We start from the raw sequence: 23,820 nt of genomic DNA, 5'->3' as shown, positions 1-23,820 counted from the left end.
AACAGCGCTAATTCCAGGCGGAGTAGCAACAATCTGCTTCCTAAGGTCAATAGCAAAGAGGTGAGGTGACAGTTCTGGGAGGAAAAAAAAAAAGGGGGGGGGGGGAGAGAAAAGGAAAAGAAGGAAAGGGGAAAAAAAAGAAATAAAAAGGGAAAAAGGAAAAAAGAATACAGGGAAAAGAGGAAAAAGGGGAAAAAAAGAAATAAAAAGAATAAAAGGGAAAACGGAAAAAGGGTGAAAAAGGGGGAAGGGTAAAAGAGGAAAAAAGGGGGGAAAGGGGAAATGAGAGAAAAAGAGAAAAAAGGGGGATGGGAGGGGAAAAGAGGAAATGGGGGAAAGGAAAAAAGAGGGAAAAGGGGAGAAAGGGAGGAAAAGTGGGAAAAAGGGGGGAAGAAGAGAAAAAGGGGAAAAACGGGAAAAGGAAAAAAGGGGTGAAAGGAGGAAAACGGGAGAAAAAAGGAAAGGGAAAAAAGAGGGGTGAAAGGAAGAAAAAGGGAGAAAACGGAGGAGAAGGGGGGAAGGGGAAAAAGGGGGGAGAAAAAGGGGAGAAAAATCAAAGAAAAAAAAAGAGGAAAAAACCGGGAAAACGGGGGTTGGGGGGGGATGGGATAGAGAAGAAAACAAAAAAGTAACAAACAAAAGCGGGGGGAAGCTTTTCAAAGCAGGAGCCAAAATCCCGAGGCCGAGAAGCTGAGGAGGAGGAGGAGCAGCAGCAGCAGCAGAGGGGTGCCCCCCCCCCCCAGCCCTGCCGCCCTCCCCGGTGCGAAGCCTTCGACAGATCGGGCCGGGCCAATGGCCGGGCCGGGCGCGGCGGCGGGAGCGGCGGGATTGGCGGCGGGGCTCTGCTGATCCCGGCGGAACCCCGGCGGGACCGAGCGGGGCGGGGGGGTGCCGGGGGGAATGCCGAGGGGGGGGGGGGGAAGGGGCCGAGCTTCCCACTAAACGGGGCTATGTGCGAGGAGAAAGTGCATCAGTGCGGGAGGAGCAGCGTAGGGGGCACTTCCGAGCAGGCGGTGGAGCGGGGAGACGGCGGGGGCCGGGAAAGCGACAGACAAAGAGGAGGGAGGACATGAGCGAAGGGAGACGGCAGGCGATCAGCTGAGTTAAACCGCGCAGCAAACGCATTCCTGGTTAGAGCCAGGGACAGGTTGCGTGTGTCCCCTCTACACCCTTTCCTTTTTGGGCGAGAAGACAAAGCAGCAAGTGGCTCCATGGGGAAAGGTGGGGAGAAAGGAGGGGGGTCGGGGGAGCCGGAGGCGCAGCTCCGCTTCTACACCTGGGAGGAGATCCAGAAGCACAACGCGAGGACGGACAAGTGGCTGGTGATAGAGCGAAAGGTTTATAATGTCACCAAGTGGGCAAACAGACACCCGGGGGGTCAGCGAGTGATCAGCCACTGGGCCGGCGAAGATGCCACGGTAAGGACCCAACGCACGGACATTCCCGCGGCTGCATCCCGGCGCTCAGCAGCATCCCCCCTGCCAGGGCACCGCCTTCCCGGTGCTCCCCAAGGAGCGAGCCAGCCGCCTGCTTCTCTGCCCCCCCACCTCTCTAACACTCGCTCTACACCCAGCTCATCTCCCTCGCTGCTTTTAGGAGCGCAAAGGTTGGTCCAAATGGATGCAGCTCCTTGGCTTGAGCCATGGCGATTCGCAGCATCTGCAAGACCTGGTCGGTAGAGATTGCTCGGCTCTGCTTTAAGCCTCGCTGTTTTGTCTTTGTCTCTTGTTTGTGCTGTATCTGGAGCTCTAAATTCAGGAGTGAAGCATCCCAAATCTCCCCTTCTTCAGTGTGTAACCTATGACATGCAGATGCACAGCAGCCAAGCACAAGAAAGGGTTAAGGAGAGGCTAGGCTGTGTTTCAAAGTTGTTTCTGTGAGGAGAGTGAGCTTGAGGTTTAAAAGAAGGAGCTTTTTAGCTTTATTTTTTACCCCAGGAGAGAATCCTCTGGAGAATTTAGCTACAGGTTTCTACAGAAAAGGGCAAAAAAAACCCAGCCTTTCGCTAATGCTCTTCCTAGCTGAGTTCAGCTGCCTCATGTTTTAGCAACTTCAAAACCCCAACAAACAAACCCATCCAAACAGAACCCCTTGAAAAAGGAACAAATTGCCTCAGATTGTTGTCTGCACCCTGTTCAGAAGTGCATCCGGGAACATCTTCTCTCCCCAGGGTGTTATTAGCCCCTAGTTAATAAAATGCCTACTGCCTGGGAGCTGTTCCAATACCTGTGTAAGGGCAGGAGAGGCCAAGCTGCAGCATTAATTGTTCATCCCCCACTGCTCTTAACACCTTAGCAAGGAGGAGGCTCTGTGTGTGGCAGAATTAATTGGCAAGATTTACTAACCTTTCCTTTCCATCCGTCTCCATTTGCCTGTCATCTGTGGCTATTTTCCATTCGTTTCCTTGAAGCATTCATTTCCATTCATTTCCTGAGATGCCTTTTGGTATTCCTGTCCCTCTTCCAGTAAATCCTGTGAATGAATAGCTTTCTCCCTCAAAAAGATAGGCCAGGTTTTACTTTCAGCTGCTTAAATGCAGCCTTGCTGAAACCAAAGGAGTTTGACTCCTATCCCCAAGAATTTAACTCCAGTATCTCCACTTGAAACCAAAAAGCATCTGCTACTGCATTTGTCTCCAATCCTTACCAGGCAAGGATCACAGGTTTCTGATTCTGCTTACTGCTGGCCCTCATCAGATCCACCTTCCCAATGTAGGCTGCATCCCACTATACTCAAGAGCACACTCTATGAAGGCATAGTCTTAAGAGTACTCTGAAATCGTTAATCACAGCTCTGAGTGCTGAAACCAAGTTGGCATCTGTTTTCCAGCTTCCCTGTGGTGAATAACAGTTTACTGCCAAAAAGAAGTCTCTCATTCAGAGTGAGAAAGCCTTGGCCTTGACCCTGTCAAGGCTTAACTAACAAGTTTAATTCTGTGTTGCAAGATATCTCGACTGGAGGAGTTTAGGAGGAGGAAAAAGCAATGATAAAACTTCAGTTGAACATGTTTATGTTCCTAGTTCGTACGTGGCTTCCATCTTTCTCAGATTCTCCTCAGCATCATGTGCAGTTAGGACCTCTAGTCCAGCAAACATAGAACCATAGAATGGTTTGGTTTGGTTTGGAAGGGAGCTTAAAGCTCACACAGTGCCAGCCCCCTGCCACGGGCAGGGACACCTTCCACTAGAGCAGGGTGCTCCAAGCCCCTGTGTCCAACCTGGCCTTGAACACTGCCAGGGATGGGGCAGCCACAGCTTCTCTGGGCACCCTGTGCCAGTGCCTCAGCACCCTCATATTGAAGAATTTCTTCCTAATATCAGAGCTCTTCAGGTTAAAGCCCTTCCCCCTTGTCCTGTCCCTACATGCCCTTGTAAAAAGCCTCTCTCCAGCTTTCTTCTAGGCTCCCTTTAGGTAATGGAGGGTAAAACCTCAGCATCTTGTCCATTTACCAGTCCCCTAGAGGACAGGGTGTATCCATCTACTACAAGCTGCCCACTGAAACACTCACTGAGCTCGGTACCTGTGCCTGGCCACTCTGTCTTTCTTGGTGATACATGAGCTACTTCATCTCAGGATGCTCACAGGACAAGCTAACCGAGAAGCTTCCAGGATAGCTGTCATGTTCTGCATGCTCAGCTCAGGTTAGGGGTTTCCATGCTAGCTTATGCATGAATTACCCCTGCACATACTAACAACACTGAGCGTTTATTCATTTTTGGCCATACTTTAACACCCTGAGACAGCATACTACTCTGGGACAACCTGTCGTGGTATCACATCATGCACAGTTGCCTTCAGAAAATGAAGTCAAGAGTGTGCAAAGGCACCTTGCAGTCTCTCTGTTCCAGAGATGTTCAAGGATGTGAAAGAACATCCTTGTACTGAGTGCACTAAGCACTTCAAATGCTCATGTACAGTTCATACCTCAGTAATACAAAGCTTATTAGCCAGTAGACCACAAAGTTGGGAGGTCAGGTGTAAATATCATGTGACACTTCCCAAAGACTATCTTATGCCTTTTGCTCTTTATCTCCTCTAGAACAGAACTGAAGACAATTTCAAAATTCAGGTAGTATCTTATATTCGGGACCTATTAGTGAAGGAGGTGCATGAGATATAGCTAGTAAAAAGCAATCCTGTGTGATGATGGTAAGAGTATTCAGATGATGTTTTTCTCCTGCTTGGAGGCTATACTGGAAAAGCCCATTCTCTGCATGTATCACTGACATATATGTGTATTACTTGTCAGTGAAGGTAAAACTTTCCTGCTGCCAGCATTTCCTTCATGGCACAAGCTTATGATGGAAGTGTAAGATAGTAGTGTAGTTTTGAGTAACAACTGTGTTTTGATGTGCATGATGGCATTTCTGACCAGTTCCAACCTTTACTTTTCATCCCACCTATAAAAAGTGAGGAATTGAGTTCAGAGGCAGAACTCCCCCTGGGAAAGTCATGTCAGAGCATTTATAAACATGTTTAGAAAACAGATGGGTACTGGCAGGGAGGCCCCAGGTAGACAAAAATACCTTCTAGGTGGTCAGGCAGAAGCTGCTGTTCTGAGTCAACCCCAATTTACACAATATGAATCAGTGAGCTCTCCAGGCAATACCTGGCCAGACCTCCAAAGGCTTTTTGTTTAGTTTAAATAATATTGAATCAACATTCTTTAATGCTTCTTATGCGTTCACCCTCTCCCTCTTTCCCCTTCTTGCCCTTTTTTTGCCCTAAATTTGCAAAACCTTGCAGCAGGTACAGTCAGCTCTTTCCAACTCATTCTGCTCACACATTTCAGTGGCATTTATGGGTCCGAGAGCTGAAATGCTGCAGTAACTGAAGGGCTAGTGAGAAAGGCTTAAGGCTGGTCTGCTATCAGTCGTAACTTTGTGCAAGTCAGGCCTTTAGTGTATTATCCCCTCTGTAGAAGGGAGAAGATGGTGTTCCTTAACCTCAGATGGGCTGTTATAGTAGCACCAGAGAGGGGAAAGTATGCATAAATCATGGTAAAGCAAGTTACGTTTCTCAAAGTAGAGAAGGAATATGGTGACTTGGGACTAGCGTTTCTTTGGATGGGAAATTCCAGTTGCCTGCAGCTCTGGAAACAGCTTTGCTCATTCATTTTGGCACCAATGAAGTAACACCAGAGGCTAACCCAGTGAAGTCAAAAAGTCTCACTTGTGCCAGGCTAAGTTTTACCAGTGACGCACTCCTCACGAGAGAACATGGGCAAACTGATCCAAACATCTCCCTGTGGCAACAGGGATCACTTTGTCTATTAAACTGGTTCTCAAAGGGGATAGTTTGGGTACTGGCATGAGGAAAACCTGGTGCTTTACAGAAAAAGTGCACTTCAGTTTCATTTCTGGTATTTCAGTTTGCCTCTCTCATTGAAATGACATTCCCTCCCCCCCCCCGTCCTTCTTCCCCCAAACTCTGGCATTTTATGGCTTTTTTAATCTTTAAACCATTCCCCAGGGTTTTATTTCTCTCTTGCACCTGTAGTAGCTCTTCCCTCCCCTCCCCCCCCGCCTGTTAGTGCTGCAGCTCTAACTTCTCATATATCATTTCTTTAAGTTAAATGGCTGAGATCAGCTTTCACTCTCCCTCCTTATATGCCTCCCACAGCAAAAGTTCTATGGTCAGGGTATTATTCCAAAGCTCAATCCAGAGTCTTGGAATGAGGTGAAAGTTCCTATTGATTTTGGTGGACTTTGGGACCAAGGTTGTTGGCTGGTGTTTTTGAACACCAGAGCCAGACTTTTGATGGAGGTCAACTCTCAGAAGGGTAAGGTGGAAACACTGAATACTGACCAGTTTGTGTTTAGAGCCAGAAATGAGATTTCAGTTGGTCTCTGCAGTTGTTAGGCAGTGAGATAAAGGTGGAAAGGCTTGAAGCATGGTACTCCTTACTTCTGTTTATGGCTGATTTTGATGTACCAGTCAGCATCACATGGAATTACATCTTTATACCTCTCCTAGGTGAATTTCTAGAGTTAACTCCAGTTCTGTATAGTCAAGAAAAGGACATGGACAGAGTAATAGTTTCTGATCTTGGTCAACTTTCTGTTCCTACCACTGTATTTGCGACTAGAATTCAAGCCATGTGAAAGGAGGGTAGGCAAGATCTCACTACTAGCAGCAGATGCATCAAATAAATGCTTCCATCAGGCATCTGAAGGACATAGGTAGGCAAAAAACGTGTGGAAAGGGGAAGGAGTACAGAAAAAGAAGAGGCAGGCAAACTCATGAATGCCAGGATCCAAAAGACTCTGCAACCAAAGCATTGTCCTTCCCTATTAGAAGTCTTGAAAATATGTAAGGAAAATAATACTCCAGCTGTGTTTCCTGCTTTTCCAGCCTCAGGATTCTATGGGCACAGGATTTATTTTACAAGTTTCCTCAACCTTAACTTTCATCCCCCAATTAGATTCTGTTGCTGAAACTCAACACATTATTTATGTCTCTTATCACATGTTGGAGGGGCTTCAGTAAAATGTACCCAATATTCAAGGCATTCACTGAATAGAAAATATAGAAGCAGCCTTGCAAAAGATTAATGAGCCTTTTATAGGGACAAGCAGCCATATACCACAGCACTGTAGAAATGACAAGAAGTCTTATAATGCATATTGATAGCTGTAATCTCTTCAACCTGCTTAGCATTATTGACAGTATGAGGAAAGTTGCTTTATGGTGTAGGTCTCTTTTTGCATGTGGTCTTAGCCACTGCAAAGCTTGATAACAAGCACTTTAAAGCAATTGCTTTAAAGCTTGGTATAAAACAGAGTTTTGGGGTTGATTCCTTTCTAAGACGTTTTACTTGGACTTGCATGGAGGTGGAACTGCCTGTATATCGAGAATATGGTTCTAGAATAAAGAAAAGTTAAGGTAGCATTTGGTTACTCATCTTAGAGAACAAAGGGAGAAAGGCATTCTCCAAATGAGGAGTCACCACTTTTTCCTTAGGTGTGTTAGTGCCTCTGCAGGTCTGGCCAAACCATCCAGCAATACTTTATGTCTCTGCAGTCATGTCCAGGTTCAGTCACCCCCTCTCTTGAATTGCCTCCTCCAGGCAGCAGACTTTGAAAAGGTATTTATATCCTTGTGGGGATTTGCACAAATTCCTCTCTGCCTACTGCCTTCTAAGGGAATTAACAGGATTTAGGTATTTAGTTGCTTAGAAAACATTTCTTGTGGTGCCTTTCACCATATGGCTAGGTAACATCCCAGGTCTCACCATTTGCTTGCTAGTAGATAGGCAAATTTGTCAGCCTTTAGTAGAAGTGCTGTGCTGACAATGGTAACAGAGGTGGAAGCCACTCTGACACACCTCTTTCACAGTAACATAGTGGGGATGACTGCAGAGGACAGTGCTGGATATGGATGGGAATGACGCAAGTAGGAAGCAACAGCTTACTCCTGAATCTCACACAATTACTCCTGTTCCCACTCCAGGATGCATTCCAGGCTTTCCACATCAACCCAACCTTGGTGCAGAAGTTTCTCAAGCCGTTACTTATTGGAGAGCTTGCTCCAGGGGAACCTAGCCAGGACCGAGATAAAAACGTGAGTATTTGTTTCTGAGCTGGGGGTTCTGATGGGCATGTTCCCTGTTTTGTTCCTTTTGGGATGTCCTCCAGGTCAGAGGCGGATTATAAAGCTCCAGAGAGGGAGAAAAGTGGTCCATGACTGAACATCTCCATGTAGCAATATGCACATCCCAGCATAGATTAAAAGTGTGTGGAAGGGAGGTGACACATTCAGACTGGCTGTACAAGCCTTCCTTTCCCTTTCTAGTAGCCCAATCCAGGAGTCCAGGCTGACTTGATCTCATACTGAAGGGAAATGGGAACTGAGACAATTGGACTGGGAAATGTGCACCACCTCCTGGTGTCCCTTCTGCTGTTCCCTCCCTGATGACTGAGCTCTAAAACACATATCACCACTTGCCTGTTATGGGGAAAAGAGAGTAGGCAGGGGAATCTGAAAAGGCTTCCAAACAAATTGCTCAGCACCTCAACAAGACTTGAATCTCTTCACTGTTCACTCTGCAGCTCCCTTGACAGATTAGCTCCTAGGAAAACACGTATTTGAGACTCAAACTGGTTTATCCTGCTGAGACCAGTACCAGCAAAGCTCTGGAGAGTGGCCACATTTGTGCCATGCATGGCATGAGCAGTAGGCACTTATGGGTTAGGAGAAGCAATGTCTCATTTTGGTGGCTGTGCTTAAGGAGCAGCAACCCATCAAGTACCCTTTTTTTCCCACTCAGCATCCTCAGGGCAGCTCTGTATCCCTCCCAGACAGTCTGTTCATCCATTATTCAGGCACAGAGCATGGCATGATTAGCTCTTGCCGTGAAATTCAATCCTGTCCCCTTGTTTGTGACTAGCCATGATTATGATATATCTGTACCACTCACAGTAGAAGAGACAATGGTGCATTAACCCAGGAATGCTCTTCTTGAATGATTGCGTAGTACCTGACCCACATATTAAATAGATGATGGGTGCTCTGATATTGAATGCTAATCATTAGAGCTCTGGAATTATGCATAAGTAATAGGACCACATTCTTTCTTTCTCCAGTGGTCTCTTTAGTACTTGTAAAGCTCATTCAGATGAGAGTCATCAGCTGATGTAACTCTCAACACTGCCAGGTAGTGCTGCTGATTCACAGCAGAAGGCTTGAATTACTCTCTTAGCTCAAGGTGCAAAAGGTCAGGATATGGGCTCAGACCAGCCAGGATGTTTATTCATAGGGAATTGCTATGAAAAGCTAGAATACAGGGTGAATATGGAGGCATGTTCTTCCTTACTTCTGGAGAAGCCAACCAACACAAAAAGCAGCCAGGATGCTTAGCATGGAATTTAGCCTTAGACTTCCTTAGGCTCATTCAGATTTACCTATAAGCTTCACACTGTGTCTTCCATGTCTATTTGCAGTCCCAGCTGGTGGAGGATTTCCGGACCCTGAGGAAGACAGTAGAGGACATGGACTTGTTCAGAGCAAATCCTTTGTTCTTCTCTCTTTACTTGGGCCATATTATTGTAATGGAAGTGTTGGCTTGGTTAATGGTTTCATACTTTGGTAATGGCTGGATCACAACTCTCATCCTCTCCTGCATCCTTACAACTTCCCAGGTGAGAAATAGTGGGCATCGAGCATATTGGCTCCTCAAATCATTCAGAGAAGGCCAGCTACTAGAGCAGAACATTCACATCAGTGAAAACCATTCCCAACATACCTGTCACTGTGGTGCCAGGCACACTGGTACCAGGTTACACTCAAAATTAGTCTTCTATCTCAATTTCCTTTTGTGCGTAACTCTGATTTCAAACACTTGATTTCCCTTCATCCTAGGCCCAGGCAGGGTGGCTGCAACATGATTTTGGACACCTCTCTGTCTTTAAGAAGTCTTCCTGGAACCACATCCTCCACAAGTTTGTCATTGGACACCTGAAGGTAAAGGACTTTATGGACCCAGTGCACTGTGGAAACAACTGCAGTCACTTTGACTAGGTTAACGTAGGAAATGGCAGCTCTAAGTCTTTCTATAGTGAGGAGATGCCCAGCAGACCACTGCACATGGTGCTGTTGTGCAGAATAGATAACGGATCCTAATCATAGCTATTACAGAACACAGTAGTTCCACAAGGTTCAGTGGAACTGCACCACTTTATAGCATTTGAGGACAAAGCTTATTACATTGCATAAACCCCTGTTTTAACATCCTGTCATGTTTTCACCATGCTCTCCACCATCCATTCAAGATGTCTTCAGAACTTCTATCCTCGTTCCAGGCTTTTCAGCATCTGCCTTCAGGAGGAGCTTATAGAGGGTGGGACACAGCTTTGCCCATTCTCTCAAACCCACTCCATTTTGTCTGGTTCCAGTAGAGGGAAACCAGAACGATAATTAGTAAGACAGCAAGAGGGTTTAATGGTGGATTTGGTGGTGTCAGGTTAATGGTTGGACTTGATGATCTTAATGGACTTTTCTAACCTAAATGATTCCATGAATACTAATCACAACTAATAACAGCTATTAATAACAACTTCACATGTGGGAAGCTATGGTGACATGCAACTCAGAGTGTATTTATTCCCTCGTCTTTCAATCTGGATGATCCCTAGTGAGGGTAAGGCAGCCCTCTGAATCCATCAGTCTCACAGCAACTGACACCTTGGCCACTTACTGCTTATTACTGTCTCAAAAACGAGTAAGAGTTTGGCCATAATCTGAGTTGCACCACTGTAGTTTATATTAATGAATGAGTAATCCTACCATTAGAGGAACTGTAGTTTCCCATGGTCTTGTATCTGCCCAGGGTGCCTCTGCAAACTGGTGGAACCATCGTCACTTCCAACACCACGCCAAGCCCAACATATTCAAGAAGGACCCAGATGTGAACATGCTGCATATTTTTGTCCTTGGAGATACACAGCCTGTTGAGGTAAGGGAAAGGGGGTAAACCATGGAAAACCATTGTTCTAAAGGGCTTCATACAATGCTTGTGCAAAACCAGGAGCTGGCTAGTGTTGGTAGACATGACTTACAGTCAAGACTTACAGGAATGCTGGAAAGGGAAATGCTTCATCCAGGGATTTCGTCTGTCTGATGAAATGTTGTCCGATAGGAGTTTGCCATCACACCCTCCCAAACCTTGGTCTGAAGAGCAAGACTGACTGTATCATTCCCTATTCATTTCCTATACTGACCACAGGAGAACACCTTATAGGATAGCTTGGGAAAAGCAGTGAAGATGGGATTGGAAAGAAAGTAGAAAGCTGTTAAAGACAACTTCATCCCATTGGTTTGAAATACCAACATAAGAGGAAAATATTGTGCTCCTCAGTACTTCATCAACAACATTCCAAAACTGATCTTCCATCTCCACAGAAAATATCTTCCAATATTAGTCAGCCCTGCTGTGCCCCCAACAATCTGTACAAGGTCCTCCCCACTGAAGCCTTTGCCATGCAGTTAAAGGGATGTTGCTTCATAAGCAATAACTTCTTCCTTTCTTACATTAACTACATACTGACATGGTGCACATGGAGTAATAGGCTGTTTAAGGGATTTCAACTCAATCTGTCCTTCTAGAGCCAACATATTTACTACCTACTCTATAAAAAACTACACAAAGCACTTAAACCATGTATCATCCATGGTCTTTTTTACAGTGGAACAAAGATCTCTGGTTTTAAAAACAACAAACAAACCAAAGAACACAAAACGCAGAAACATTTGCAGCGAAGACAACACAGGGGAATACAACATAAAAAGTTAAGGGTTTCTCAGCCAGCTTTTGTACTATTGCAAAAGTAACTCCAGACACATGTAGGGGACATACACACTGGTATATGGACAGGTACAGAGAATGTCTTGCATACAGAATATTCAAGAGGCAGAAGGGCTTTTCTATGTGACTAAAATGAAAGCCTTCTCCTGGGGTGTAAAAAAGCCCCCTGTCAGGAAGATGTAAATCAATATCGCATTCTTAGATGTGTGGTTACAACCCATTGGTAAATTTTGTGTCTGATAACTGGGTTTAAAAGCAGACCATGGTTGCAGCACTTAAAGGAAATCTAAGGATATAAACATTTATGACAAGGAAAACTGGATCTTCTTCCTATAAAATATATGAAATATTAGGCCAGCATCAGTCTATCCCAATACTCCTTCATACTTGCATATACCCCTTTTTCAGACAATGCTAAAAAAACAGCCTTTCAGAGTCCAGACCAGAGTGACTAATGTGCCTGATGTATTGGTGCTATAAGGCTTACCTTCATGGAGAAGCTGTTACGCTGGAAGCAAAAATGCAGGTTCAAAGCAATCCAGATTCTCCGTGCATTAGCTCCTTTTGTGATCACTCCTGCAGCTCAAAGCAGACACTTAAGTATAGCTGCAGGTATTTCACTATGGAGGTGAGATTAGGAGAGCAGACGTTGAAAAGAAACGGGAACCTGCAAAAATACAATGGAAATTATATTCATATCAAGCTAAAAGACTTTTTAAAGAGATTTCCACCTATCACAATTACAAAGTTGATGTATCTAACCATACAAAAACAAGTGGTGATGGGAATTTAGGCAAAACTCTCCACTCGATAAATAAAGAAGTATTGCAGAGAATCATCTCTTTCATGTGTCATAATCCAAGCCTGAGTTTTCTTCTCTGTGTTCTGCAGTATGGCAAGAAGAAGCTGAAGTACCTGCCTTACAATCACCAGCACGAGTACTTCTTCCTCAGTGAGTAGCTGCCCTGCACTCTTCCTTTTTCCCTGAATTCCAGTGGACCTTTCCAGCCCCTACTATGTTAGCAGAGCAACTCCTAAAGTCTCAACTCATCCTCAGGACCACTATACCCTGAGCAGATCCCAAAATCAGTTCAGTGTATTCTTCAGTGATACCCAAGCACCTTGAACATTGCCAGCATGGCAATTCCCAGCTAAGACTGGGAAATAACTTCTGTGCAAGAAGCTCCATGGGAAAAATGCATGTTGCCATTGCTCTTTGATAAGTCAAGATGAACGGGTGTGCAGCAGAGCCTCCTTTCTTCACAGAAAGGCAACCTTTCACTGCTCTCACCAGTGCTAGGCAGAACCAGAACTAGTTCCTAACCCTAGGAAATCCTAGGTTTCCCTAGACGCAGTCCTATATCACTGCTCACTCACGTCACACACCTTTCCACCCCTCTGATGCCCAAAACCTTTCCTTTTGCTTTGCAGTCTTCCCACCCCTGCTCATCCCTGTGTATTTCCAAATCCAAATCGTCTCAACCATGATCAAGCACAGGTTCTGGGCGGTGAGTGAAATGTGCCTTAGATCTTCATGGGGTCTGGTTGGCTCATAAGAAATCACACTTCAGTAGGGAGGGAGGCCAGTGGGCAGGAATCACACTTTGGTGCATTAATTACCCATTGTCCCTAACCTCACCAACAAGGACGTTATACGAGTTAGGCAAAATGATGCCTAATGTCTTCTCTCTTCCCCTAGGACCTAGCCTGGGCCATGAGCTACTACATACGCTACTTCATCACATACATCCCATTCTATGGTGTTCTGGGATCCCTGTTTCTCCTCACTTTTGTCAGGTAGGAGATAAAGGGCATCCCTGCTGCTCTCCCCTCCCTCCATTGCCAGATGAACTGGCTCAGCTCTGCTGTACCCCACAGGCCTTTTAGGTTATTTGCAGTCATTGACCTCACTGTGTGTTATCTTGCTATTCCCACTGCTTCACTTTCCTCTTATCATCTCCCAGTTCTGCCTCCCTGCAGCAGAGCTGGTTCTGGTGCTCAGCATCTTTCCCTGCCTGCGTCTTCTCCCTTGTGATGGTCTAGCCAGGATTCTCCCTTCTTTCCGTGTTCCCTGTTCCCACATGCTGCCTGTTCCCGACACACATATGCATTTTTTTCCACTTTGGTCAAATCTGGACCCTTCCAGAATGCCTCAGGCCATTCTCTTCCCAGCTTACTGGGAAGGTGATTCAAGATCCCTCCTGAGCACTGCATGTGCTTCCCCTGTGAAAGAAATGCTCACTGCTTCTCCCAGTGTAGAAGACTGCATGGCCTGTACACTGGCTAGTACTAAGGGATAGCATTTAGTCCCACAGTCAGCACCAGTTTTAAGGGGAACATTTAATCACAGTGAAAAACATTTTCTCAAGCCAAAATTTAAAGTATCTTTTTTGAGTAAAAGAAATTACGACAAATGTACAAAACCCTTCACAATATTAGAACTTTTGCCTTCACAAGATCTAATGTCTGTACCTTCAGTTTTCACAGTTTCAAAACACTTTGGAACTAAGGAAAAGAGATGGAAAAGACACACATGAAATGCCCAGCCAACCTTTTCAGTCTGAAATCAAGCTGAAAATCTTACAACTGACCCATTATTCCCAAAACTTCCTTATTTTTATTAAGCTAAAAGTACAAGAGGCAAAATTGCAAATTCAGATCAAATGCTCTGTCAGAAACAAGCCCAAAGACTAGAACAAGGATGCTTCTGCACAACTACTTTGTCAGCATACATTTAATTCTCAGCATAGAGAAACTGCTTTGGATAAAGTGAACAAAGGGCATTTCTGTAGACTATACAGATCATAAAATGCAATTATATACCATAAGCAATAAACAAGCTGCTCTAAGGTGGTACCCAGGCCAGGGCAAAGTTAAGACTTAACACTGTAAGTATTGAGAGAGCAAAGGGAAGCTGGGAGCTCCAGTGTGCTGAGCTCAGCACTCAGAAAGCTAACACCAATGGGCAGGTGGATTTTGAAATGACGGTAATATCCATCAAGCAATGGGAAAGATGAAAACAGTTCTGAGAATTCCAGGTTCTGGGAAACCCATCACAGGAACGATACATTGTTAAGCCCACTCTATTTACCTCTTATCCTCATCTGCAATATAAATTGTTCTGCTTTTTTGCCTGTTTGTTTGGAAGGTTTCTGGAGAGTCACTGGTTTGTGTGGGTCACGCAGATGAATCACATTCCAATGGAAATTGATTCCGAAAAGCACAGAGACTGGCTTAGCTCTCAGGTAACTGGGAAGGGAAAGGATACCCCTGATTCACCCCAAAATGGATTAGAGATTCATATAGAGAGCAGACAAGAAGCTTAACATGAGCTGGCAGTGTGTGCTCACAGCCCAGAAACCAACCGTATCCTGGGCTGCACCCAAAGGAGCGTGACTAGCAGGTCCAAGGAGGTGATCCTGCCCCTCTACTCTGCTCTTGTGAGACCTCACTTGGAGCACTGTGTGCAGTTCTGGTGTCCTCAACATAAAAAGGACATGGATCTGTTGGAACAAGTCCAGAGGAGGCCACGAGGATTATCAGGGGCTGGAGCACCTCCAGTATGGAGACAGACTGAGAAAGCTGGGGCTGTTCAGCCTGGAGAAGAGAAGGCTGCATGGGGCCTATAGGGATGCTGGGGAGGGACTCTTCATTAGGGACTGTAGTGATAGGACAAGGGGTAATGGGTTAAAACTTAAACAGGGGAAGTTTAAATTGGATATAAGGAAGAAGTTCTTTCCTGTGAGGGTAGTGAGGCACTGGAATGGGTTGCCCAGGGAGGCTGTGAATGCTCCATCCCTGGCAGTGTTCAAGGCCAGGTTGGACAGAACCTTGGGTGCCATGCTTTAGTGTGAGGTGTCCCTGCCCATGGCAGGGGGTTGGAACTGGGTGATCTTAATGTCCTTTCCAACCCTAACTATGCTATGATTCTATATGTTACCTTTATTGCCAGGTACTAGTATATGGTGTCTCTCCATGGTGCCTTCCAGAAAGATGTTCTTCTCAGAGCCTGCAATACTGATCAAGACATTGAAATCCAAAATTCTGCAATTAAATTGGCAATCAAAATGTTACTTTATATTTGAGGCAGTACCAGGTTCAAGAAGCATGACCTGGCTTTCCTGTGTGGTGTATTTCAGCAGATACATGTGAGCAAACAGAAGAGCCCCAACAAAAATCAAAGCTGAAGGGGAGCTCAAATTATTCTTCAAGTTTATATTTCAGCAATAAGGATTGAAATGAAAACCAGATGCTTTCTACCTGGTTTTAATGCCTCAGGGGCAGATAAATCCACCCTGCTGAAAGGATACCTCTTATTTACAGTGCTCCAAGTCCTATTCAGACCTAGAGGATAATGACAGCAACTTTGGCACTGGCAGTAGGAATTCGGTATAACTGAGTTGAGAGAAGAAATCATCTTTCTTGGCTAGTATATAATTACTATTCCTAGTTGTTAACAGGGCCTTGAAGGTCAAGTTTCAAAGTCAGTTTCTCTCCCTTTTGCTAAATATGCTAAAACACACACACACAAAAGGTGCTAAAAGAGCTATTTAGGAAAGCACCTACACATTTGTTTTAAATTAAGCATGTGAATAGATTCACTGAAGGCTTGGGTGCATTCAGATGTTCACCTTAAGCTTTTGCTTAAGCACCTTATGCAACCGGAATTTGTAGGTAAAGAGGCTGTGAGAGTGAGAGATTTGGGGAGGGGGCTTATAAAAGAAAGAGAAATGGGGAAAGAAGGATAAAATGTGTTTGTGATAGAGGGAGATAAGCCTCTTTGATACGGTTTTAAGATGCATCTTGGAAAGGGTGAGGAGCATATATGTCCTATGGTTATGATGTAAAAATCACAGCTTAGCCACTCTGAGTAAAAGAGGATTTTAAGCAAGATTATGTAATTTTACCATCATTAATAGCAAGAGTCGTTAAGATTTCCAGAATATTCAGACCTTGTACTTAGGGCAAAGTGAGCAATAACTAGATGGAATTTGGAAAGCAGCTTTCTGTGTCCATGTACTGTCCTCCTGTTTTCCACCTTGGTACTGTTGTTAATCATCTGATTTTCAAAGGAAAGGGGCTGAGATTTATAAATCTATACTTGGGCTGCTGAATTACTTGTCATCAAATGTCCATGAAGTGGCTCCTGATATTGCCCCTTTTACCATGGCCAGCCCAACAGTTGTCAGTAAGCCCTGAAAGGAGGATTAAAGCTCCCTTTGCTGCAACCAGCTACCTCACAGCAGCAGTCTTGTGCACTCTGACAGCTTGGCAGTGCAGTAAGACCCACATCAGCACCCTGCCACAGGCAGAGAGGAGCTTGTTCTGATTTTAGGGTGAGACTTCACTACTCATCACGGCTGCTTTCTTGCCTTCCCAGATGGCAGCCACCTGCAACATCGAGCAGTCCTTCTTCAATGACTGGTTCACTGGGCACCTGAATTTCCAAATTGAGCACCAGTGAGTATGTACCCAGCATCATTTGGCTACTACCAGGTTGTCATAACACAGGACATGAGGGGAGGGAGACACACGTGTGGGATGGGGCAGGATCTTTGGAGTGCTACCATATGCCAAGGAAAGAGAGTCCAAGAATCCTGCGGGTCATAGTCTGCTGCTACTACAGACGTGACATCTTTTCCTGCTACCAAGTACTTCAGCTTTCACTCTCACGCTTTTAATTTGGGGTTTAAATGAGAGTCAGTGGTACATATCTACCAGTTACAACGGTATGGACTCAAATTCTAAGCTAACTGCTGGAATTTGAATATCCAGCTTCCTCTCCCCTAAAGCACTTCAGTGTTTTACAGCATCTGGCATCTGTGTGGGAGTGCACATGCTGTTGGACACCAGCTTCCAGGAGAGAGATTAAAACCAGGGCCATAGGGACAGTCTGTTGCTAGTGACAACATTGAATGTAAAAGAGCATTGAACAGCACAGGGCAAGGTGATCCCAAATCCTTCTTTACCTGCTTCTCTGCTCCATGAGCTTCCAAAGGTGGGAAAGGAGGTCACTGGGAATTCAATTCAGCAAGAAACATCTAGGACTTCCTCAAGGAAATGGGCAGGATCCCAGTAACCTGGCACTGTTTCCGTACTCCTGCTTCCCCTGTATTGCAATTGGAGTGTCCTCTCCAGCACAAACTGCCTTTCATTGTCTTTCTTGAGCACAGCTTTGTTCTGAGGCATGGCAGGAGAATCAAAGCATTCAGTTTTCACAAGCCTCCTTGAAACAGAGGACTGTAAGGCATTGGTATCTCTGTGCCTCTCTTGTCTGCTTATACAGCCTAAGGAAAAGGCATTAATAATTAGCTTCTATGAGGAGGCAGCCACATCCCTTGGGTTCGGTCTCTTGTGTCTTCTCAGGTTTGTTTTCTTTTTTCTCTATTCAAGCCTGTTCCCAACAATGCCACGGCACAATCTCTGGAAGGTAAAACCTTTGGTGGAGTCATTATGTGCCAAGTATGGAGTCCAATATGAGGAGAAGTCTCTTGGAAAAGCATTCGTAGATGTCGTTGGGTAAGGTCCTTCTAGTATCATCTGCAGCTTGTAATTCATTGTTCCGTGGACATCCTGTGTTTTCTAGAACAGAGAACTGAGGACATTATAGAACCTTCAGAAATACCATGGCAGTATGTTGTAATCTGGTGTCATGAGGTTACTAACCTTCATATCATAGTCCAAGGAACAGCCACAGTAGTGTTGACCCACAGCAGAAATGACAGAGCTCCACTGATTTAGTGGATTAACATCAGGTGACAGCAGAAGGGAATCTGCTTCAATAGGTGATGGGGGAAGAAACTGTCCCCCCAGAGCAGCTTTTGCAGCCAAAGTACTATTATCGAAGTACCAAATACTTGGTGTTTAGATAAGTGCTAACCTGATCTAATAGAGACTCTTTGTAAATGCTCTTCTGACACCTGGTGACTCTTGCTTTTAGGAGCTGGCAGCATAGCTTCAGGCTGCAAAATGAGAGGAATCAAAGGGGAATGAGTTGTGTTACAGCCCATGCTACTTCCCATCCAAGCCCTGTGGCAGCAATGGTCTATTCCCTATAGGCACAGCTGAAGACTAATCTAATAGCCCTTGCCAGGCAGACTATGTTAATGTTTCTGTCTCAGTTACTCCAAGAGGAGTAATTCATGATAGGGAACATGAGAAAGTATTCTGCAGTCCAGATCTCCACTTGCAAACCATTCTGAGCAAACACACATTAACCTGATTGGCCCCACCACTTAGAAGAGCTGAAAACTGGTTCAAAACCTCCTTTGCTCTTCTCATCCAGTTAGCACAGGACGATGGATGCAACACTGGGACCCAGCAGGGTGATGTCCAGCATCCCCCCATATAGTGCCCACTTCCCTACAAGAGTTCTGACAAACCACCTCAGCAATCACTTGCCCTGATTGAAGGCTTTTATCAGAGTGGAAATGTTTAAGGCCAGGCTGGATGGGGCTTGGAGCAACCTGCTCTAGTGCAAGGTGTCCCTGCCTGTGGCAGCGGATTGGAACTGGAGGAGCTTTAAGGTCCCTTCCAACACAAACCATTCTATGATTCTATGACTTTTGGGGACTAATCAGCTCAGATCTGTCACATAATACCTGCAGAACTGATGCAGATGGGAATTCCCAGGGGGAAGCAGGGAAACACCTTCAGAGGTGCAACATGGTAAGCACAGGCAATTCTGCTCTGCTGTTTATTCAGGGCCAGAGGGACCATGAATAACAGAGTGGGCATCAGGTGAAGTTCTTGCTCACTTTGGCTGTTCTTGCTATGCTGGGGAAAGACATCTGGTGTCTTATGGACTCATATTCAAGTTCAGTTACAGGCTTCTTTGTAGGGAAAAAAGGACAAAGGCAAGATTCACACACCAGAAAAACTTTTATTCATTTTCTTTCCACAGGTCCCTAAAGAAATCTGGAGATCTATGGCTGGATGCTTACCTCCATAAATGAACATGAATCTTAATGGGGAGGTGTGAGTGACAGGGAGGGATGGGGGGTGTATGGGGGGGAAATCACACACATGTCTTTTACTCTCAGATCTCAGTCTAAATCTGTGTGCACAGTTGGAGGGGACTTTCCTGTCTTGGCAGCTGCTGCTGGGGACGGGCTCAGGCAACCAGTTTAATCCAGACAGGTCTAAAATGTGCTTCAGAGGGGGAAATGATGCCAGTATTGCACAAAATGGAAGGTTGGGAGAGGATGGAGAGAAGAAGTGTTTAAAAAGGGGCATTAATATCCAACCTTCACCTTCTGTTCATCAAATTCATTCTAATTCTACCTAAACCACACAAGCCCATGATTCAGACGCTCTTACGAGTGTTGTTAGGCTTCAGTAAGCATTTGCAATCCAAGGACACCCCAGTCAGCTTCTGCCTCTTTCCTTTTTCCTGCTTTTGTGTATAAGAATTGCTCAGCGGAGAGTTTCATTTTGTTATCTAGGATCCATGCCCACCGTCACAACAGGGAGCTCAGGTGGGCTGTGATGCCCATCAGCCCTGCCCAGAGCCCAGCTTCCTCCTTTCTCTCCCTCCTTCCTTTCTCTAATCACTTTAGTAAAAGCTGTGATACTGACCCTGCACAACTAATGTCTAATCACCTCTCAGCAGGGTTAATATAGCTGTATTTTTACAACCAGCCCCTGTTTCTAGGGGTCCACAGAAGATTTTGGGGCTTAAACAGCAAAATGTCTCTTTTAGGAGACATTGTCTCTTTAATGAGCACCAGCTCTGGCATAGCATTATGGTTGTCAATAAATTACACAAAAGACCAACATAAGTCATAGAAGGAAAACTTACTAATTGCAGGCGATGGCTCCAGTGTAACCACAAATGGTCTTTTCACACCAGAGCAGTTCAGTGTGTTGCAGAGCCCCATGGTTCCGCCTGCCTGCACATGCCTGGCACAGACCATGCCTGTTCCTGCTTGTCAGAGGCCAGCAGCAGTGGCACTTGTTTACCCCTCTCTTGGGAACAATCAGCCAAGAAAAGGAGTTCTCCCTTCAAAGGGAGTTGCTGCCCAACCCTTTGACCTGGCCCTTCTGAAACCAGAACTGACCAGGCTGTGCTGGTGGTATGAAACCTTCTGGAGAACCTTCTAACATGCTGCCTAAAACTCTGTTTTCTGCCCAACCCCTAACTACCAAAATCCATTCATGGCTTATCAGGAGATACAGTATAACAGCTTCCAGGTGCTTCTCTAACAGGCAACTTGATCCCAAGTAAATCAAGGGCTTTAGACTCAGCTGTAACACAACAGAACACACACACCCGTTAGCTCATGCTAAGGGGCCATGGTTTCAAAAGCAGTCTCCAGTTCCAACAGCTGCCTCCTTGCTCACTCAAAATACACAATAGGGATACTCAAGTTAGGAGTTTGCACGCCTCATTGCTTTGCTCAGCTCTGAAACTGGATCTTCTCTAGCAAATCCTTGAATGCTAACAGAGTCTCACAGAATCAGCAAGATGCTTCTTGAAGAGAGAGAACTCCCAAGACTGGAGCTAGCCAATTCAAACAATAAATGGATTCCCTCCCTGCCCTCTTTGGAGGATAAGATGAAATGATATATTTTCTTATAGATGGGAAATTCATAGGCAGGACTGCAACTTCAGCTAACAATACTTAAGGTTTGTAGAGGGATTGTTCTGATGTTCTCACCCACCCCTAAGCTGGCAATACCTGAAGGTAACTAGGAATCCTTAGGATGAAAAGCTACTGTCCCCGGGGTGTCTGAAGCTCAAACAGACTTTGAGCAAACTATAGAATTGATTTCTAATATCATAAACAATAACATCCTTCTGGATGCTGTGATATCCCAGGCAGGCAATAACAAGCTAGCCTGGAATTGTGGCTAACGTGAAGACTGCCTTAATATATGCATCTCTTTCTGACTCCTTGAATGTATCTCCCTGTCTCTGCTCCAGCAAGGATGACCATAAGCACACAGTAGCATCAGCATGCAATCTTTTAAATATTCAGCTTATTTTTCTGACAGTTCATCCTTTTTCACCCCTACAGTTCTTATTTCTTAATACAGATGCCTCTTCCTCTTTAGCGCTCTCCCCTCTTCTCTTTCTTACCTTTCTTCATGGGAAACTGCTTTTTATACCTAGAGAAACTGGTAGCTCAGCCTGGGTAAAGAGTCCTGCTTTAGCAGCTTGGCTTTGCTGCTTGCCACTGACCAGTCTACTGTAAGGACTGGTTTTCTGCTATAAACCCAGAACTCCCAACACAACCATCTGGCCGAACAGAAGGCAGAAACTGCTACTGATGATGGCTGGAAGAACTTGAAACCTTCAAGGAGAGCAACCATGCTGCAAGGATCTGCAGAAGGAAAGACCAGCTCTTAAATGGGCATTTTTTTCCCTAGACCTTAGCAGAAGATTCCAAAGGGAAGAAAGGGGGGACAGGAAAGGTCTTGGTATTAACTTCGCCCCAGCTATTTGCTTCTTTCAGACTCTTGAAGAATTCCCTTCCCATGAAAAATGTTCAGTTGCTCAAATCCAGAAATAAAAGCTGTGCAATGTAATGGTCAGAACTGATTTCCAAGCGTCATGCAGTGTCCTTGCTATTGCAAGGGAAAAAGGTCTGTTCTGCAAAGAACAGGTCACCAACCCTTTGTAACTATCCATGTCTTTTTCTTACTCATTGAACTTCTATGTGCAGAAAGTGTGCCTGCTGAAAATGGAAGATGCTGGTTACTTTTTCAGGCAAAAGCTCTCTGGCTCAGATAGTTTCTCCCCTTCCTCCAAAATATCCCAGCCTCTATCTTGGAATTTGAGCTGTTTCATACATGCCTTGATGTGCAAGTTTCCATCCTTCAACTGGAGCAGGTCCAACAGATCCCTGACAAAGAGCCCTGATCTGCTTTGTTGTATTGAAGCAGCACCAAAGTGACATCAGGCTTACAGGAGATGTTCCAGAAGTGTCAGTAAAACTGCAAACTTAGATGGATATAAAGTTCCACAAGCTTGCTTGGCTTTGTCTCCAATGTGGGCAATATACAGCAATCCATCACACATGAGGTTCCTTTATAGGTTAGTTAGCCATCAAAATGATATAAACACAGCTATTTCAGTCGAGTTTTCCCAGCTTTCTGAGGACTATAACTAATTTCTCTGAAAATAACAAGGTGAAATCTTGTACCCTTTCTCTCTTGATAAAGGTCATTCATTTGCACTGTAATGAGACACAAACAACAAAGTAATAAGCTGGAAATCATGGGAGCCTGCCAGGTTTTATTTAACCAAATCATTGGCTACAGGAGCACTTGGCAATGGAGAGAGGCCATGAGCTGGAAACACAGAGCTTATTTCAGGGCAGATAAAACAATAGGCAGGAAAGAACTGGCTTTGCTTCTTGTTAGTGGGGACTGGAGCAGAAGCTATAGGACCAGGATGGTCAAAGAGAGTTGGAAGAGAAAGGCATTAACTGAAGCAAGTGCTGTAAAGGCAAGAGAAGCTTTGGGAAGCACAGAAATAGGCATGTGTTTGGGGAAAAAGTACAGAGATGGAGATATGTGAAGGGAACAGGCTGGGGAAGGATGCAGGATAGAGTGGGAGTAAAAATACCAAGGGGTTGGAGAGAGAGGAAAAAGCAACTTGAAATCAGGTGTCCCATATTCTCCCATTCATCACTAGTATCTGCCTGGATAACAGCTTATGCTAGAGACAAGGCAAGAAAGACAGAGCACAGGCTCAAAGGAGCTGGCAGAGGCTGGCAACATCACTAGACACCTTGTTGTGAGCTGGATCCTGCATTGAGCTCACCCTCGATGAGGGTAACACACACAGCACCCTTCAATAAAGGGTTTCAGTCCTCCACAGAGCACATGCTTCTCCTGCACTGGCTGAGGTAGGTCAAAGCTGTGGCCCTGACTTTCAGCACTGGCTCTGTGCCAGCTTTGTGAGCTAACTAGAAATCTAGCCCTGTGTTTCCAGGCAGAGGCACAATGGGAATGAGGGCACTCACAGTTTATTTCCTTTAAGCATGGATTTGAGGAGTCCGAGATCCCAACTTACTTACTGAAACAGGGCTTGGGAGGCTCAGAGCACCAGCAGAGCCTCATCAGGACGTATCTCCAGGCACCATCACTCCTTTCTACTGGGGCTGATCACGCCAGCTGGATTTTAGGTCATCATTAAAGACAAAGACATCGTTTTCTTTCTGTAACAAGCTGCAACATCCTAGCCATGGGCTCTTCTAGTAGATGCCTTCCCAAGGAAGCCTTCCTAACAAAGCCCTAACATTTCAAATGTGTTCTATGAATTGTTAAAACATCAGCCCCACATTCCTTATAGGACAGCTCCTAATTATTTAATTCTTAAAAAGAAATAAGTAACTCAAAAAGAACAATTTTTTTTCTTGTGTATTCTACTGCTCAATAAAATCATAACTATTTGTTGACCATAAAAATGATTTACATGGTTTTTCCAGTCACATCCAGCATCACTGCAGTGCTTTAAGAACCTGTTTCTTTTTGGAGCACCTTCTGCAATATAAACCCACTAGAAGGTA

The 23,820-nt window shown here is 45.0% G+C and overlaps 1 protein-coding gene across 1 annotated transcript; it reads left to right on the top strand.

The window, feature by feature from the left end:
* Positions 1-965: 965 nt before the first annotated feature.
* FADS2 (fatty acid desaturase 2) lies at positions 966-21,832 on the top strand. Its single transcript, XM_061350854.1, has 12 exons — positions 966-1,418; positions 7,453-7,563; positions 8,943-9,140; positions 9,361-9,462; positions 10,328-10,453; positions 12,194-12,254; positions 12,734-12,810; positions 13,002-13,099; positions 14,451-14,547; positions 16,683-16,762; positions 17,696-17,821; positions 19,206-21,832. The coding sequence occupies exons 1-12, from the start codon at positions 1,212-1,214 to the stop codon at positions 19,255-19,257; spliced, it is 1,335 nt and encodes a 444-aa protein (XP_061206838.1). The 5' UTR covers positions 966-1,211; the 3' UTR covers positions 19,258-21,832.
* Positions 21,833-23,820: the final 1,988 nt, after the last annotated feature.

Source organism: Neopsephotus bourkii, unplaced genomic scaffold (genome assembly GCF_033783945.1).
Source record: "Neopsephotus bourkii isolate Nb327-2 ecotype Australia unplaced genomic scaffold, CSIRO-AGI_Nbou_v1 NB_542, whole genome shotgun sequence".
Taxonomy (NCBI): domain Eukaryota; kingdom Metazoa; phylum Chordata; class Aves; order Psittaciformes; family Psittacidae; genus Neopsephotus; species Neopsephotus bourkii.
The sequence above is the reverse complement of the archived record's forward strand: the minus strand, read 5'-3'. Positions and strand labels throughout refer to the sequence as shown.